General features: G+C 42.0%; 2 protein-coding genes across 2 annotated transcripts in view; both read right to left on the reverse strand.

Annotated features, from left to right (window-relative positions):
• Nucleotides 1-3,387: 3,387 nt before the first annotated feature.
• On the reverse strand, nucleotides 3,388-4,557 carry RBMXL2 (RBMX like 2). Its single transcript, XM_046017717.1, has one exon. It carries the CDS (start codon nucleotides 4,555-4,557, stop codon nucleotides 3,388-3,390), a length of 1,170 nt encoding a protein of 389 aa, XP_045873673.1.
• Nucleotides 4,558-4,655: 98 nt separating this feature from the next.
• Nucleotides 4,656-19,597, reverse strand: part of NLRP14 (NLR family pyrin domain containing 14) — a 45,479-nt gene continuing 30,537 nt past the window's right edge. Inside the window, exon 12 of the mRNA XM_046015871.1 lies at nucleotides 4,656-4,878. Within this exon, the coding sequence (XP_045871827.1) occupies nucleotides 4,656-4,878 (223 nt within the window). The remainder of the gene's footprint in view (nucleotides 4,879-19,597) is intronic.

Here is a 19,597-nt window from a genome sequence, read left to right on the forward strand (position 1 = left end):
AAAGAATATCAAAGGGAAAAACTACACTTTCCTCTAAGATTTGGTTCTCAAATATGCAAGTTCCACCCTGGAGGTTATGGTGAACTAGCTGTGAGCAGTCTTGGACAGGAGGTTCTATAAGCAGTCAAATAGAATAAAGCATCACCCATAAACATAGCCAAGAGAGACAGTCATTGTAAAGAGTGTTATATCTGAAAGACAGTTTCAGTATAATAGTTAACATTTTTGAGCCATTATATGATGGTGCTGTGTTAAGCTCTGTTTTTCCATGTTAAAGTTTATAGTATGATGTGTATCAGAATTATGGAATACCAAAGAGATGCTAGTGTATAGACACAGAAATTTAAGTTATTAACATTGCCATTTTTGCTCAAAATTCATCTGTTAAAGAAACAACACTGCAGGTTCAGCTAAAACCCATTCCTCATCCACCTTCCTTATCTCACAGTAAACTTTCCAATTTCTTGTGTATCTGATCACATATTTTTAGTATACCTGTATTTATGCAATTTACCTTTTTCACCCAACAAATATTGAGATATTTACCTATGTCGTTACATGTGGATCTGGTTGATTGACGGTGGCTTCTACATTGAACTTCATTGCAAGAATAAACCTCACCACTGATCCACTCCAGGCAGACTGGTTCTACTTTAACATTCAAAGAGTGCAGTAAGGCCCAATCTCGAGCAAACCTCCTGTGTACATGTGGAAGTTTCCCTAGGTCCTCTCCTTGAAGTGGAATTTCTGGGTCATAAGGTACGCACCCCCTTCGACTTTACTAGGCATTGCCAAAATTATTTCCAGTGATTATGTCAATTTATACCTCTATCAAAAAGGTATCTGTCCTTTTGCTCACCCTTTTTTTTCTTGGTGTTTTTCTTTCTAACTGGTTCCTAAGCATTCTTTTGGAACTTATTTCAATGCAAATAAATTCTTCCAATTTATGGTTTGATATTTCACTGTTAAGAATCCTATCATTAAAAATATCTTAATAAGGTGGAAAATTCTACCAACATTTTCCTTCTAGTGTGTTTTATGTCTTAAAAAGTTCTCTACCCCAGTGTGATACATTTCTTCTTTATTTTCTTCTAAGTATTTAAAAAATTTCCTCTTCAGATTTAAATCTTCAAATCATCTAGAATGTATTTTTGTGTATGCTGGGTTAGGGAATCTCATTTTATCTTTTTGCAAAGAGACAGCCATCAAAAACAACAAAAAAAGTCCATCCTTTCATCAGTGACTTTCAAAGCTACCTGTCATATATCATGTTTTCATATGCAAGTAGGCTGGTTTCTAGGCTCACTGTTTGGCTCTGTTGGTCTGTCTATCCTTGTCTGTTGATATCGCACAGCTTAAATTACTCTAACTTTGTAATGAGTTTTGGTATCTGGTAAGGTGAGTCTTTTCTAATTGTTTTTTTCAGAATTGCTTTGGCTCTTCTTGCTCTTTATTCCACCATATAACTTTTAGGATTGTTAGCTAAATCTCCCAATAGTGTCTTTTTCTTACCTGTTTCTTAATCATTTGTTTGTAGTGAATTGAAGCTTTTTTTTTTTTCATTTTGTGGCCGGTTGACCAAATCTTTTATTCAGTATTCCATCGTTGATCACACAAATAAATAGGTATTATCGAGAAAGATAAGAGAGCTGTGTGGAAAAGTCATGTTGTAACTTCCTTTGAAGTTGTATTGATTTTCCAAATTAACTTGGTGAGATTGAGAAGAGTTACAATAAAAAAAAGTGTTCCCAACCATGACATGATACAAACCTCCCATTTATTTAGTCTTCTTTCAGGTCCTTTAATAAACATTAACAACTTTTCCATAAAGCTGTTACACATTTTTGCCAGATTGATTTCTGGACTTTATTTTAAAACTATTTCCTGCATTTGATCTTCTGGGCCACTAATGCAGCCTTTGCTGTAATTCACCTACTTTATTATTTCATCAAAAAACCATATTTTTAGAGTTGTGTATGTGTGTGGTACATTCAGATCTCTTTAAGTACTTTGTTGTTCAGATGCTCATCTATTTCCTCCAGTAATTATTATGCAGAACATGAATCCTACTATTTTAACCTGGTCCTTTTTCTCTGGCGGCTACTGGAGCTCCTTGACTGTGCAATTACCTTTCTCTCAAATAAACGGTAAATTCCACAGGTGCTGACTGGAAAAGGTGTTTCTTGCCCTGAGCTTGGGGTGGAAAGAGGAGGTTGTTACATCCCTCCTGAAGCACTCTGGAGGAAGCCTCTCTGATTTCTGTCTGCTCAAGCCCTTCTCCCCAAGTTAACAGTACACTCAACCTATCCCCTTGCCTTTTGTGAACAGGCAGACCCAAGTCCCTCATACCAGGATGAAATCCTCAGATGTTGAGATACCAAGCTCTCTTAGGAACTCTCTGAGCTTCTGAGCTCTGATGTTTCTCACATTTGATTCCTCCACCCCTGGGGGCAGAATCCTATTTCTCTCCACAGGCGCCAGCAGCTGGCTCTAGAGACAAGGGCAAGTAGCTTGGAGTTAGAAATGGAAGCCATATGATCCCCAAATCCACTACTGGTGTATTTTCTACTTATTTCTTAGTAATTTGTTGGTGGTGAAAATAAATGCTATTAATTGATGTTTTTCTGGGATTTTTGCAGCTCTGTAGTTGGCTGGCCAAATTTTAATTTGGTATTCCATTCTTGTTCAACACATATGAACAGTATTTTGGGGACAAAGGGATCAGGAATTCCTGCAGTTTCCCAAAGTAAAGGCAAAAAAACCCAAAATATGGCCAGCATTGTCCACTTGCCTCTTTTTTTTTTTTAAAGACTTACAGAGTATATAGAACTTCCTTTAAATAAGCATTTAAGTAATTTCTGTTGTTGCTGCTGGTCATTTTTCTTTCAAAATATTGGGAACACTGAGCCTGGGTTTGAAAGATACACCCTGAAATCTTAAGAGTAGCATACACTAATTCCCTCCCACTCTTTCCCCCCAAATCTAGTTGGTTTGAATTAACAGAATGATCCGTTTTTCCATTTTTTGAGATGTTTGTAAAAGATCTTAGAACTGTTTGTCTCATTTTTCAGGAAAAATGGGAAGGGAGGAAGCCTTTAGAAGAATTTTTACTTGAAAATATAAGAAGACTAGTACGCAGGTTCAAGTCTTACACTTTTAACATGAGCTTGTTGAAAGAAAAGTTAACAATTCCAAAACGCAATTAAACGAGTTTTAACTTTTTCCTCCCAAAAGCACAAAAATCATGGAGAGGAAGTTAACAGAAAATTCTTAAAAGGTAAAAACAACTCTTCCTTGTACAAGTCCTTGGGTAGTTTACCAGGGCACAGACTCTTCTTTTCGTTAGTTTCTTTGAATATGGCATTTTGGTCCCAAGTCTGTCGGTACTTAGTATCTGCTGCGGCCTCCCCCTCTCTCCGAGCGGCTTCCCAGGCGGCCTCCGCCCCTGGGGATCCTGCGGCCAGAGCGGCTGTAAGAATCGCGCGGGGGAGGACATCCCCTTTCCAAGGACGGGGAGAGCCCGCGGTCGGCTCTGCCTACCCGGTCGCGGCCTCTCGAGTAGCGGTCGCTGCGGCCGCCGCCGTAACCGTCGCGGCCGCCGCCGTAGACATCAGGCGAGCAGCCGCGGTACTCGTCGTAGCGGCCTCCTCCGCCATAAGAAGGCGGGGGCCCCCGCCCTGTGGCCGCACTGCGCGGGTCTCCGTAGCTCTCAAAGGGGTCTCGGTAGGAGCCTCCACTCGGGTGGTCCGCGTAGTCGCGGTCGCGCCCTCCATAGCCATCTCGGTCGCCGTAGCCTCTCGACGGGCAGTCGTCCCGGGCACTGGCGTGGCCGTAATCGCGGTAGGTGTACTCTCGGGGCGAGGGAGCAAACTCGCGGGGGTAGTCTCGGCTTGAGTAGCCGTCTCTGGGCGAGTAGCCCTCCTCCCGGGGGCCTAGGTAGGGGTCGCGGCGCGGAGGCGGCGGTTCCCGGCGCGGCGGGCCCGCATAGCCGTCTCGCCCCCGCGCGGCCGGGGCCCGCCCGCGCATTCCGCTGCCGCCGCTGCGAGCCGGGCCCGACGGTGCGGCCCTCTTGGGGGGCGGCCCTGCCCTGCGCGGCGGCGGCCCGCGCTTCATGGGCAGCGGGGCCCTGGAGGGCCGCGGATCGAAATCCTCCGCGTAGCTGCCGTCGTCCGCCGGCCCGCCCCGGGACGGGGGTCGCCGCGGGCAGCCGCCGCCCCCGCGGGTCCCGCGCAGGCCCCTCGGCCGACCGCGGCTGCGGGACGACGGCGGCGCGCCCCGCCGCCCGCTCTCAAACGCCGGCTTGGTGGCCTGGGCCACCTTGATGGCCTTACCATCCAAGGACTTGCCGTTCATGTCTCTGGCAGCGGCCTTGGCGTCCGCGGGGCTTTCGAAGGTGACGAACGCGAAGCCCCTGGACTTGCTGGTTTCTCGATCTTTCATCAAGAGAACCTCGCTGATGCGGCCATACTTGCCAAACGCGGTCTCTAGGCCTTTTTCATCGGTTTCGGGGTTGAGCCCCCCAATGAAAAGCTTCCCAGGGCGATCTGCCTCAACCATGTCTGCCGGTTGAGGGATCGGTGGCGGGGGTGGGGGGAGGGGAGGGGACGGCACCCTGCGTGGCCTGGACGGCACCCGTCGCTCGTCGACGGCGGCTCCTACCGGTCAGGCAGCGCGTCGTCGCGGAGCCCCGGAACGGCCGTCGGCGTCCCCGCTGCGCAAGCGGAACGCTGGGGTGTTTGCCTTTGGGTCTGGGTGCGCAGCCTGGTGGGGCTCTTCCTAGTGGTGATTGGCTGGTGGTCCCGCGGGGCCGCCTTCGGGGAAAGTCTTTCAACTTGGGCTTCTTGACCTGTCCCTGGCTTACTGTATTTTAATTCACTCCTGAAAGGTCAGTTGCGAAATGAAAAGCTGTTAGTTTAAAAAAAAAAAAAAAATTCCCCCATTAGTCTTAATGAAAAAAATTATAGTGCATTCTGATCCAAGTAACCTAAACAATTCTCAAACAGGAAAAAAAAATCCACTGAAAAATAACTTTAAAGTTTAAAAACACGGTTTATACGTAAAATGTATTCAGAATTTTGTGCTTATCAGTGGGGAAGAGAAGACCTGGTTGGGGCGGGGGGCGGGGGGGGAATTGGTTACTGGACTAGGAAAAAGAGGGAGTCGTTCTTTGGATGTACCATTTTCCTGTTCTGCGCCATTTTCTTCAGTTTGCCAGCCTTCAAAGGCCTCATAGTGTTATGTAGTACTGCCCTTTAATATAAAGATATTGCACGGAAAGTCACCTTTAGGGAAAATAAGGGGACAGAGCTCTGGCACATTCCTCACCCCTGAGCAAGCAGAACAAGCTAAAGCCCTTGCCTCTTCCTCTCGGAAGAGGAGGTACATCTCAGGGAAACAGAACATTTTGGGTTCACACAAATTACACAATTCAGATTTGCTCCTTACAGTATTCTCTGAATGGAACTAAGTGTGAAGAGTAACTTGGTGAACATAGCTTTGCCTGAGATTCTGACATCTAAAACTACTTTCTAAAAAAACCTATAGTGTATTTGGGGGCTTTTTAAAATAACAATTTAGCTTTTCAAAGGCTGTTATGTGAAGAGTTAACTGAATAGTCATGAGAAGTATTTGTGTATGTAATATGTGTACATATACATGTGCATATGTGTTCCATTGGTTTACTGCAACAGCTACATAATGTTGAAAGAGGTGGTGAAAGCAGGAATTTTTGATATTTCTGACTTTAATGCATGTATTTGGAAGGTTTTAAGATTATTTTAATGTACATGAATGTAAGTTAAATGCATCACATCAATTCATGAAATGAGTTGCACTAATAGATTTTATTATCATTATACTTCTAAGGTAAGCCTACCTGGTCAGAATGTATTTATTTTTAAATAAATTTATTTTTGTTTGCTCACACTTAGAAATTTTACAGTTCTCAGCATAAAGGGCATTGGCCTAAAATCTTCATTCCCTTATTGAGCTGAGAAGATTTTTGCCTAAGTATCTTCTAGTTTTGAATCTATTCAGATTTTTAAAAATTTGTTCATGACTTGGTTTTTGTAGGATACACTTTTCTAAGTTATTAATTTTTCTTTAATTTGAAATTTTATTTTATGGATAGCTGTGTTCTGTTTTGCTTTCTGTTTTGTAACCAGTCTCACCAGAGGTTTTTTATCTTTTCTAAGAAGCAGCCTTTTTTCTTCATGGATACTCTGTCTTGATTTTATTTGCTACTATTGTCTTTCTTTTCTTCTTTCCACATTCTTTGGATTTACAGTTTGTATTTTTTGTTCTAAATTTTTAGGTAAGACAGTGCTTTAAGAGTTTTTAAAAATGTTTCTTCTAATTACTGTATCTAAGTTTAAAACTTATTCTCTATGTACTAGTTAACACCATGTCTTGAGCTGTGATACATGGTGTGTTTTCACTGTTGTTCAGGTCCTAACATTTTCTCACTTTCATTTTTTCCTTTCTTGACTCATAAATTATAAAGAAGTATGTTTTCAAATTTTCAAACATACAGATTTTGGAGGTTATTTCTTAAAATGCTTTCTATGATCTCCATTCTTTGGGTTTACTGAGATTTGCTTTGTGCTGTACATCTGTGTGTGTGCACATGTGTGTGTGTGCACACATAATGTTCCATTTATGCTTGAGAGGAAGATATATTCTCTAAATACTGGGGTAGAATTCTTTCCCTGGATGTTTAAATCTAGCTTATCCTATTTATATCTGATAGAATTATCAATCACTGAGAATGGTTTCTTAAATTTCCCATAATTGTGGATTTGGCAATCTCCCTTTATTTTTATGCACACTATATATCCACATATTGTTGGATATATAAATTGAGAACTGCTATGTATTTCTGATAAATGTGTTTATTATGTAATGATCCTCATTATAACATTTTTATCTTACTCTGTTTTATCTAATACTTATGTAGCTCAATATTTTTCAGATTTCTTTCTGCCAGCTTATTGTGTGCTATTAACCACACCTTTCTTGCCTCTTTTTTCCCAATTTTCTTGCATTCTCTTGTATCAAATGATTTGTCTTTATTCCTTTTTTTTCTCTACTAACATGGAAGTTTTGCCTTCAATTTCTGTTCTTTGAATGTTTACCTTGAATGTTTTTATTTAGGGCTAACCTATAAATGCTAACTTTATAAGTTTATCTATATAATCATACATTTAGTGCCTGATGAAATTTCACATATGGGCAGAAGTGGAGAAGAGTAGTTTCTGGGAGTTTCTAGACAAGGGAACCTTATGCACTGCGGTATCAAAACCCACTGTTGCATCCCTAACAGGAGCTGTAATCAGATCGAGAGAATACAGAAATGTTAAGTGTTGATAGGATTAAAATAGAGATTTGGGTGAAAACTAGAATGTTTATATGAAGTGACTGGGTCTATATTTCTCTTTTACCTTGAGTGTATTGGGTTGGTGGATATTGCCTCTGGCAAAGTTTCCCCTACCTAGTTTTGTGAAACTCCAGGCATGTAAATCCACCCTTCAAGCAGTATTAGTTAGACATTTTAAATGGCAAAAATAAGACTGCCCAAGCCCACACAATATAAAATAAAAACTGGAGTGCTGGTATGGTGAATTTTCTATACCAGAGACCCGTGTGGAATGTAAACTGGAGATTACGGTAAACTCTGTGAATGCCCCGCAGACCAAGGCTGCAGCTATAAGCTCCAGAAGCAGGGATGATTCCTAAGTAAGAAACTGTAACTATATATATATATTTTATTTTATTTATTTATTTGACAGAGAGAGAGGTGACAAGTAGGCAGAGAGGCAGGCAGAAACAGGCTCCCCACTGAGCAGAGAGCCCGATGCGGGGCTAGATCCCAGGACCCTGAGATATGACCTGAGCCGAAGACAGAGGCTTAAACCACTGAGCCACCCAGGCGCCCCTGTAACTATATTTTAAATCCTTATGTCAGAATTCCTAAGGATCTGATGGAGTGTACCTTTACCCTATTTGTGAAAACCGTGATTAACAGTGAATGCAGCTATGTCTAATAGTAAAAATAGCCCACTCATTCTGTACCTATAGAACCCTACTCTGGGGAGTAGACTGGGGGGAGTACCTGCTAGACTAATAAATAAATAAACAAACAAACAAATAAGTTATATAATGAGGGAATCTCGAATTCATTAACACTTAGAAAGAGGCTCAAGACAGGAGATGATACTATCTCTTAGCGCAATTATATCAGATGCCTGAAAGAGTGAAGCTGTGTAGTACTACAGTGCTGAAGCCACACCTGCTTTTGGAAACTGCAGAGATCAAATGGAAGCCTGTGAACATGAGTGGCCTCATCCTGGGAGATATTTTCATATGACATCATGGCCTGGACTGAATGGAACTCTAGTAATAGGCCGATATCTTTTGACTTTTATTTTTCAGATTATGTTTATCATAATGAAATATGGTCTTATATCTACATTGTTGGTAAAATTATAATACTGATATTGATGGTCAGATGTATTGGGAAATTGCATTAGAAGCCTCTTATCTCTACCCACATTGACTCTTCCAAATGCTGCTGTTATCTGTTACGTTCAGACAGATATGATCTTTTTGCTATAAGGGATCCATGATCAAAGACTAGGGGGTGGCCTGGGGTACAATAAAAAACATCATATTTAATCTTTGTCTAAAACCCTTGGAATTTCCTAAGCCATAGAAATGTCTTTTGTTACCCATAAACCCTTTCCACCATATCTGAGTTTCTGCTAATGGGGTAAATCCTAGAGGGGCCCCTAAATAGCTTCAGGATGGTGGCTAGTCAGTAGATGAAAGAGCCATGTGATTAGAGGGTTACAACTTGACTCTGGAAAGGGGAAAAGGGCCTGAAGATTGGGTTCAATCACCATGGCCAATGATTTAATTATTTTTTTAAAGATTTTATTTATTTATTTGACAGATAGAGATCACAAGTAGGGAGAGAGGCAGGCAGAGAGAGAGAGGAGGAGGAAGCAGGCTCCCCGCCAAGCAGAGAGCCCGATGCGGGGCTCGATCCCAGGACCCTGGGATCATGACCTGAGCGAAAGGCAGAGGCTTTAACCCACTGAGCCACCCAGGCGCCCCGCCAATGATTTAATTAATCATGCCCCTGCAGTGAAAGCTCATGTGAAAACACTAAACAACAAAGTTCAGGGAACTTCCTGTTTGGTGAACACATGGATGTGCTGGGACAGTCACTTGCCTGTAGGGGATAAGGAAGCCACAGACCTACTCCGTGAATGTGACTTAGGTACCCCTTCATTTGGTTGTTTATTTGCATCCTTTATAATAAACGACTCATAAGTATAGCACTTTACTGAGTTCTGTGGGTCTTTCTACTGAATTATGGAAACTGAGGGGGTTGTGGGAATTCCTAAATTTGTAGTTGGCTAGGGGGCTGTTGTAGTAATCAAGGGGAGATGGTGTGTCATTTTCTAACAACAGTTCTCAATTCTTTGACACCAACAGGATATCCTACAACTCAACTAATTTTTGACACGAATTGCCCAGAATTAGCACAAACCCCATAGCTTAAGGGCTCGGTCGCAACAAAACCGCTGGTTGCACATGGGATCCCCAGGCCACCTGAATTTCTGCCCTGCTAAATTACAATGAAGAGGTCTAACATACGTGGTTGTTTTAAGTTCTGACACTCATGGTCTGGGCTACTTATTTTGAATTTTTTTTAAGTAGGTTCCACGCCCACTGTGGAGCCCAACCACAGGACTTGGAACTCACAACCCTGAATCCAGACCTAAGCTGAGATCAAGAGTTGGATGCTTAATGAACTGAGCTACCCAGGTATCCCTCATTTTGAAATATTTTAAAGTAATAATTATTATACTTGCAATTACAAAATGGTAATGGTTGAGTATTTTATGTTTATAGCTGTCCCCCAGGTGTCAATGAAAAAGAATGCTAATACTATTTTTCACTCCTTTTACAACCTACTGGCAGCAAACTATAGCAGATCTTAATAATTAATGAAGATGTGAATACTGCTGGACAGAGATGGGTACATCAAAGTAAGGAGAGCCAGGCAAGGGGGTGCAGAGGCATTCCTTATGGAGTATCGCACAGGCTGCAGTATGGGATTTAGTAGGTGGAGAAGCTTCAGGATGAAAAAAAAAAAAAAGAAAGAAATCTATCTACTTTCAGGGAATGAAGATGACATTTCAAGAAAAATAAAATCACTCTTCTCTAGTAATAATAATCTCTGCAAAGGAAGAGTTGGAGAACAGAAAGAACTGCCATGAAGGTCCCCATTTCCTCAGGGTAGAAAGGAGAGTCAACTGAATGAGATCGCCATCCTTCCTAATTGGGAAGGTTGGGGGACTAGCTCTAGAAACAGCACCAATGCCTGTGGAGTGGGACCCTGAATCTGTTTCCAGTATCTCCAGGGACTGACTTCTGGGCCAGCCATCCAGACACATGGAGTAATCCTGTGGCTCTATACTATGCCACAAGCTCCTTGACAGTGAGGAGGGAGCTTCCCAGTCACTCTGCAGCTTGGGCACCACTTTTTCCCCCCCTTGGTAATTTTTAAAGTTGTGGTAAAATACACATAACATAAAATTTGCCAGTTTAACATTTTTAGGTATATAGTTGAGTAGTTGTGATATTGTGGTTTATTCTATATTTTGGTGTTGGTCCAAGATTTCTGTTTCATAGCTCTTAAAATCCTTGGTATTTCCAGGAGAGTAAGAACAATGGGAGCATCTTTTAATATTTAGTCTTTTGTCATGGATTCCTGGAATAGCTCCAGGACCACAAAGGTGAAAGGAGTGTCCTCCCCATACAACCACACCTAAGTTTATGTTAATGTGCAACTTTTGGAAATCACCTGAGGATGGTGGCTGGTTGCCAAGGGAACCAACCTCTTGCTTAGAGGGTTGGAACTTCCAGCCCCACCCACCCCCACCTCTCTGGAGAGGATAGGGACTGGAGATTGAGTTCAATCACCAAGGCCAGTGATTTAATCAATCACACACATATAATGAAGCCTCCACAAAAATCCTGGGTTTGGAGAGCCTCCAGGCTGGTGAATGAGGAGGTGCTAGGGAGAGTGGCAGTCTTGCTCAGGAAGAGCATGTAAGCTCTGCCCCCGTTCTGCATCCCTTGCCTTCAGCATGTCTTCCATCTGGTTGTTTTTGAGTTACATCATTTTGTAACAAACTGGTACTCTAATATGTAAAATGTTTTCCTCAGTTTTGTGAGCCATTCTAACAAATTAATCAAACCTGAAAAGAGGGTCTGGGGAACCTCTGTTTCATAGCTGGTGGATCAGAAGCACAGGTACAATCTGGGGCAGGGGGGCCAGTGGTGCAGGTCTGAGCTTTCAACCTGTGGGATCTGAGGCTCTCTCCAGGTGGATAGTGTCAGAATTGAGGTGAATTGTAGGACACCGAGCTGGCGCTGGAGAATTGCTGGATGCGTACCCATGTGGTGACCAGAAGTGTCAGAAGAAGTGTAGTATTCAGAATATTGCATTTGAAGTAAATGAAAATAAGAGTTTCTCTTAGGGTGCCTGAGTGGCTCAGTGGGTTAAAGCCTCTTCCTTCGGCTCAGGTCATGATCCCAGGGTCCTGGGGTCAAGCCCCACATCGGGCTCTCTGCTTAGTGGGGAGCCTGCTTCCCCCCCCCGCCCCGGGTGTCTTGTGATCTCTACTTGTGATCTCTATCTGTCCAAAAAATAAAAACCTTAAAAAAAAAAGTTTCTCTTTACAATAGCATTGAGTGTATTCACATTGTGAAACCAATCTTAGAATTAGTTTCATTTAGCAAAACAGACTGTACCCATTAACTCCACATTCCCTCCAGCCCCTGGCTACCACCTTTGTACTTCTCAAATCTATTAGTATCCCCTGATTTATTCAAATAATATGATCAAAGACTGTTCTTTTGATGTTCCTCTTGTTTCAAAGAAATTTATATTATTTTGGTGAGTAAAAGGTGTCCATTTTTGGGGAATCCATTTCTGCCCAACTTTAGGATAGTGGTCCCACAGATTGGGATCTCAGCTTTATTGAGTGGCAAAATTGCCCTAGTGGAAAAGATCTGGGAACACACAGTAACAAAAGCCCTGCCTTTGTGGCCTCTAAGCGCTGTCCAGGGTCCTGTTTTCTGTGTCTTTGGAGGCCAAGGTTGGGGTCCTTCCTTTCCAAGAACATCCATGCTGTGAACTGCGCACCCCAAGCCAGGTTCTGAGGGTCCCTATCTCAGGGACACAAGCTCCAGGAGTGGACTACACAGGCTGCAACTCCTACTCCCTGCAAGCCAGATCAGGACGGCCCCGAGCCTTGAGCCACCAAAAGCTATGCCCTCCAACAGTACCGGGCCCCTGTCTCATCTGTGCACTCTGCTCTGCCTTCTCCCCTCTCCACCACAACAGCAGACACTCCACAGGAATCTCCTGGCCCTTTCAGGCTTCGTCCCAGGACCTGAGGGCAGATTCACTGCACTTGTAATTCACAAAAGCCAACTGGAAATAAGTGCCCTCCTCCCCACCAGAGTTGGAATTCAGGGGCTACAGAGGGATGCAGAGGCTGCAAATCCAAGAGTTTCTTAAAAGCTGGGCATTCCCAAACTGTGGGAGTAACAATTTCACTGAGTTTCTAGTAAGTTGGCAAGTAATACAGCTGCCTTCAGCAGTAGTGGGCTATTTTTGCTTTCATTTATTCATTCGTTTGTCTGTTCAAAGCACACAGTGGGCGACACTGTGCTGTAGACTGGAAATAGGAAGGAAGGAGCCATAGTTCCTGCCCTTGCTGAATTTACACTGTGTTAATGAAAACAGACAATAAGAAAATCTTTGAGAAGCTGTAGGGAAAAAAACACCTATGCTCTGTTAGTAAAGGGGGGCAGGCAGTGGTATTTCAGATAACAGCGCTTAACCATATCCTTGACAAGGGATATTTAAACTGCAGTGCAAAGATGGTTGAGTCAGCCCTGTGGAAGAGCCGAGGGGACAGAGAGGATCACCAGTGCAAAGGACTGGTGGTGAAAAACTTGTGACATTCAGGGAATTGAGAAGAAATCACTGTGTTGTTTGGTGAGAGGGGAGAGTGACATATTGGAAAGTGGAACAAAAACACTGCTTTTTGTTATTGTTAAAAATTTATTTTGGAGAGAGTGCATGAGTGTGCGAGTTGGGGGGAGAGGCAGAGAGAAGGAATCTTCAAGCTGAGAACCCAGTGCAGGGCTCAATTCTAGGACCTCTGAAATCATGACTTGAGCCAAAACTAAGAATCAGACATTTAACTGACTGAGCCACCCAAGTGCCCAAGTTATGCTGCCTTTTAAATAAGGAGAATTTGATTCAGCACTCACATGATTCACATACCCTTTCATTTATTCAACAAATACTTATTGGGCCCATCTGATAGGGCAGGCACTGTCCTAGGTATTGAAGATTCTGAGGTGAAGACAAATAGGAAAGAGGGCTGTTTAAACAATTACATCTGAAAGACAAAAATATTAACAATATGTGAGTTCATGGTCTTTCTTCCTCCTATTTGTATAATGGAACCTGCTAGTTTCCTCCTCTTAATCTATTCTTAGATTTTATCTTCTGGTAAAGGACCTATGATTAAAAAATAAAGGAGTGAAGACAAAAATATTAGAGGGAACGATATGTGCAAAAGGCAGTGGGGACAAAATGATAAGCTGAACACAGTATTCTGTTTGAAATAACATTGTCAATGGTTTACACTGTTTTGGGGTCAAGAGCTGAAACTGAATGTAAAGCAGTTGAGGTGGAAGGAGAGGGAAAAGAGACTTGAAAATAGTTTTCTGTTTTGTTTTTAAAGAAAGCTACTTTAGTGTAGAAGACAGAGTAGAATGCAATAAGGGAGAAGCCGAGAGACTAGACAGGAAATGATGACCTAAAATAAGCTATACTAATTAGCCTGGAAAGAACATATCTTTTCAATCTAGTTTTCTCTTATCTCTTTCACTCTTAAAGTATACTGCAGTGTCTGGGTGGCTTAGTCATTAAGCATCTGCCTTCGGCTCAGGTCATGATCCCGGAAAGGGTTCTGGGATCAAGCCCTGCATCAGGCACCCCACTCAGTGGGAAGCCTGCTTCTCCCTCTCTCACTCCCCCTGCTTGTGTTCCCTCTCTCGCCGTCTCTATCAAATAAATAAAATCTAAAGAAAAAAAAGTATATTGACCATGTTAAGGTACCACGTGTTTTTCCCACGCCACTTATTAATTCTCCTGAGACACTGACTGAATATCCTATAAATTCACTCAATTCGGACACTACCTACTAGAAATAGCATCACATTCCACAAGTTAATAAGAACTGAGTCCCACAAGACTGCCCCCACATCAGATGCCAATTCGAAGTCCAGGTTGTTAATCTATGCTTCGAACATAAATTACAGTCTGTCAGCGATCCCTCTTCCTCAACTATAGATCCCAACAATTATTTCTTATTGCACTTTCTGAGGTACTGATGATAACTGGAACATTCCAATGGCCAGACCAGAAAACCCCTGATAGTAATGGTATGCCTAGAGGATCACATGCCACATGTCCCCTTCATTGCCCAAGATCATGGGCTGAACATATACTGACCCCCACCCCTGATCATATGCTCTGCCTGCTCTCTTGCAGGTACGCCCAAGCCCGAAAGTGTCTGCAAAACTCTACGTGTCTATCTTACTGTTGGAGAGGAACTTGTTACGACTTGAGCCTGTCACCTCCCTCAGGTGCTGGCACCCAAAGTAAATTTCTCCCTTTCTCTTCTTTTTTTTTTTTTTTAAAGATTTTATTCATTTATTTGAAAGACAGAAATTACAAGTAGGCAGAGAGAGAGAGGAGGAAGCAGGCTCCCTGCTGAGCAGAGAGCCCGATGCGGGGCTCGATCCCAGGACCCTGGGATCATGACCTGAGCCGAAGGCAGAGGCTTTAACCCACTGAGCCACCCAGGCGCCCCTCCCTTTCTCTTAACCCTTGTTTCTTGAGTTACTGACTTATCTTAGGACAAGTTTATCAGAGTTTGTTCAGCAACAGTGTTGGCAAACCCAGCCAGGAACCATGCTTTCAATATGTGCATCCCCCTTGGGATTCCCTGTAAGGGAACACCTGGATATAGCAGCGGGCCGAGCCTCACCTGTTCCTTTTCTGGGTTAGTGCCTGTAATAGTTTGGTAACATCAAACACTATTCGGTAACACCCCCTCCTTGGGTTCGATTAACTTGCTAGAGTGGCTCACAGACTCAGGAAATCAGTATACTTACGGATATGAAATGCTGGGGTTCGGGGCTGAAGAATCAAGAAAGAATTCTTGACACATCTTTGGTGCAAAAGGGTGGTTTTATTAAAGCCCAAAGACAGGAACTGTGGGCAGGAAGAACAGCATCCGGTTGTGAGGAACGGCTGATTATATACTTTCAAGTAAGGAGGTGGTTGGGGACAGCAAGGATTACTGGGACCTTGGAGGGCTAGCTGTTGTTAGGAAAAGGTCATTTATTACTGTCTAGTAAAACTAATCATGAGACCCTTCAGAAGTTTATCAGTGGGCCATATGCTTGGAGGATGACTGCTAACCTATCTTGGGAGTGAGGGGGCAAGGTAGAGATAAAGAAAGTTTCCAAAGGGATTTTTATGGGATCCTGGAAATCGAGCTAATGTCAAGCGTCAAGCTATGGTTGCCTTTTGCCTCTAACAAAGTATTAACATTGAGGCAGCTAAGCAATGAGGAAAATCACTCTGCTTGTACCAAGTACTTGTCAATGGGCTGTAAGTTGTAAGGAAGTTTAATTTTTCTACCTTTGTTCTCGACATCAGTGTTACTGGATTATTACAACAGAAGTAGTATATGAATAGCCAGATGAAGAGATATGTAGGGCAAGGTCCCTAAAAGGAGGAGCTTCTGTCCCATGGAGTTTGGGGACTAGTGGGTTCATATGTTCTGGTTCACCATCCTGGAAGTTCTACAAACACTGTTGGGTTTTTATGGAGGCTCCATTACATAGGCATGATTGATTAAATCACTGGCTATTGGGGAGTCAACCTACAACACTCCCCCCCACCCCACCAACAGCGCCCTCATCAGGTGCTGTGACTGAAAATTCTAACCTTCCAATCAAGGTTGGCTCCCCAGGCATCAGGCCCCTCATCCTCAGGGGATTTCCAAAGGTCACCTCATTAACATAAATTTGTCATTGGAAGAGGCTTGTTATGAATAACAAGTCACCCATTTCACCTTTATAGCTCTGAGGCAATTTCAGGAACTGAGAACAGAAGACCAAATAGTATGACAAAAGATAAGCCCATTGATCTTCTCGCTTAGAAAATTCCAAAGGTTTTCTTAGGAAATTTCTAGAGCTGTGAGACAGGAAGTTTGAAGACAGAAATATATTATAAACAACAGTAGCATGGTTGGGTGAAGACTGTTGTCCTTTTTCTATACCTCCCTCCCTAAAGTTCATTAGCTTCTAGACCAAGATTCAGAGGTGTTAGTGAGACATAAATATCTTTTAGCCTCCATGTTAAAGGTAACTCAAGTATGAAAATCATAATGCTTCTGATATCACATCAGCCTACTATAGCGAGCAAGATGCCATCACTCGTATTGAGCAGTAGCCTGTGTTAAATAGTGACACAAGCACCTAGGGCATTTCAGCTGAGACCAGATACCACCAAGACCAGCACTGGCTGATGACACACTCTACTTATAACCCACAGAAACAGTGGGGGCCCAAGACTGATTAAATACCTTTAACAAAGTAGGATTTTTGCAGCCAACTGTTAAGACTCTCCAAGCACTGACCGCTTTATGCCTGACTACTTCTCAAAGGCAGCGGCTGCAGAAGACTCTGCCTGATTGATCTCTGCAAAGAACAGGGATCCTTCACCCCTTGAACATAATAAGCAGTGAGTCCTGAGAGCCCACTTACACGGGGCCAGGACTTAACAATGTGATGATTTCACATTTGGTTTGTTAACCTCCTACCCCCTGTTCTATTTAGTTGGACTAAATAGGACTAAATCTTAGGACTTGTCTTGTGCATTGTGTGCCTTAGAAGACTGTTAATCACATGGTGAAATGTCACTGAGTTTGGAATCCTGAACCTGCTTTATAATTATGTTAACTTTAAGACTGTGGAAAGACTCCTGTGTGCGCCTTCATAACGTGCTCATGACGATATCCAAGCAAATCAAAACATACCATAAATGACTCTTAATCTCACAAAACAAACTGGGGGTTGCTGGGGGGAGGTGGGATTGGGAGAGGGGGAGCGGGCTATGGACATTGGGGAGGGGAGGCGAACCATAAGAGACTATGGACTCTGAAAAACAACCTGAGGGTTTTGAAGGGTCAGGGGTGGGAGGTTGGGGCAACCTGAGGGTTTTGAAGGGTCAGGGGTGGGAGGTTGGGGGAACAGGTGGTGGGTAATGGGGAGGGCACGTTTTGCATGGAGCACTGGGTGTTGTGCAAAAAGAATGAATACTGTTACGCTGAAAAAATAAATAAAATGGAAAACAAAACAAAACAAAACATAAATCTGTAAGTGTCTCAAGGTTAAATTGAAACCCAAGGACAACGAATCACAAATAGCCAACGGGCCTTTTCCAAAGAAAGCTTATAATGCTTAAGCTATTGCCATTCAAATAATTTTTTTTGCTTTCACATCTTTATTAAAAGACTTCCTCCTGTTTTTGGGTGGAGCCCTTCCAGCTACTTTGTTTGATGCTACATAGTTCAAATTAATTTACCTCTCAAATAAGATCTTAAAAAGATAAACTGAGGCATATTAAAAAATTTAACAGTTCTTTGACTCTTGATTTGCTATTTGATCAGGAGATTCACAAATAAGGGTATAGAGATTATTTTGTAGAAAACTGATAGTAATGTAAATAATTCTTGTGAGCTAGCAGTGCAAATGTTCTGTATGATTAAAAGATAATTCCAAAGGGAGAGGGGAAGGAGAAGCAGGCCTCCTGCTGAATAGGGAGCCCATTGTGATGCCTGGCTAGATCCCAGAACCCTAGGACCCCAGGATCATGACCGAGCAGAGAAAGCAGACACTTAACTGAGCCACCCAGGCACCTCAACAAAGATAACTTTAAAAACCCTTAAAGTCTGGAAATTACAATACTTCTATTTGACATATGGATCACAGAAAAAAAAAATCACACTGTAAGAAAACATTTGGACATGAAGGCTACTGAAAATAACTCTGTATTCAAGCATAAGAATTCAGCCAAAATATAAATTAAGGGAAATTTATACTTTAATACTTAATAATAAAAAGGCTAGAAATCAGTAAGAATCTAACGTAAGGAGTTAGCATACTGTCAGAACAAATTCAAATAAAAATAACAAATAAGAATTTATGAAATAAACTTACTTAAAAAAATGTACAGAATAAAAAAAAAATCCAACAAAGCCAAAGTTTATTTTGATCACCCTATTTTAATCTTTGACTATCCTTTTTGACCCTGTAACTACACTATTTGAAATTGCAAACCCTTTATTCTCCAGGGCTGGATTTAGGATGAGGGGGGTAACTTGGGGATGCACAACTTTAAGGAGATAAGGAAAGACTCAAGAATCAAGATAAACATTTTGGTGGAATATTTTTTAAGTCAACATTAACGCAAAATATCCATAAATGACTACAAATACTTTAAAGACAGTGTCTGACCCTGCACTTGCACAAGGTCGGCCCCAGCCCCCATCTTCCTCCAGTAAATACTTCACTCCCCAATTCTGGCCCATGGATTATCTGATAGCAGTGACACCAGGTGTGTTTCCAAAATTTAGATGACTGTGGTTCTAGTATACTGTTAATAGTACAAGGTAAAAATTCCTTATGTTTTGAAATAAGTACCTGACCAAAAAACAGTTTTGTTAAATGCCTTATCAACATATGCTGAAGTGATTATTTAGCCTTTCTCTATCAATTGATAACATAAATTATAACATTCCTAATATTTGTCTTTTTGTACTTCTGTTGTAAGTCATAATATATTTACAGTGTATATTTAAGATGTTATATTTAAGTTATCTCTACACCCAACATGGGGTTCAGACTCATAACTTGGAGATCAAGAGTGACATGCTGTATCAGCTGAGCCAGCAAGGCGCCCCTAATTCATGATCTTTTTAAATTCAATTTTGGAATTTTCAAATATTCATATTTATGTATATATATTCATAAATAATATGACTGAATTTCCTTGTAGTGCTATCTTCTACTATTAAAATTTTATAGCCTTATAAAAGAAAATAGTAAAGTTACCTGCCTCAATGATGCTCTGAAAAGGTTTAAACAGTCTTTCACAGAAAATGTTACTGTGTCAGATTTCACATTTGGGATTGTCAAATGTGAAATGGAGGAATAGGTCTAATCCCAATAATCCTATATCTACTTACATCTTCACAACAGGCTACAGATAATGTTCACTGAGGAAGTAGACTCCCATTTCAATTGAGAAACCAGCCATTCTCAAATAGTAATGTATCTAAAAGCTGCCTGGGGAATAATTTAAAATGCCAGTTCCTAGGACCTTCATCCAGGTATTTTGATTCAGTAAGTCTGATGTGGGGCT

The sequence above is a fragment of the Meles meles genome, chromosome 8 (genome assembly GCF_922984935.1).
Source record: "Meles meles chromosome 8, mMelMel3.1 paternal haplotype, whole genome shotgun sequence".
NCBI lineage: Eukaryota > Metazoa > Chordata > Mammalia > Carnivora > Mustelidae > Meles > Meles meles.

Coding starts and splice junctions, on each gene's coding strand:
- RBMXL2 (XM_046017717.1), bottom strand. CDS start 4,557: ATGGTTGAGGCAGATCGCCCTGGGAAGCTTTTCATTGGGGGGCTCAAC.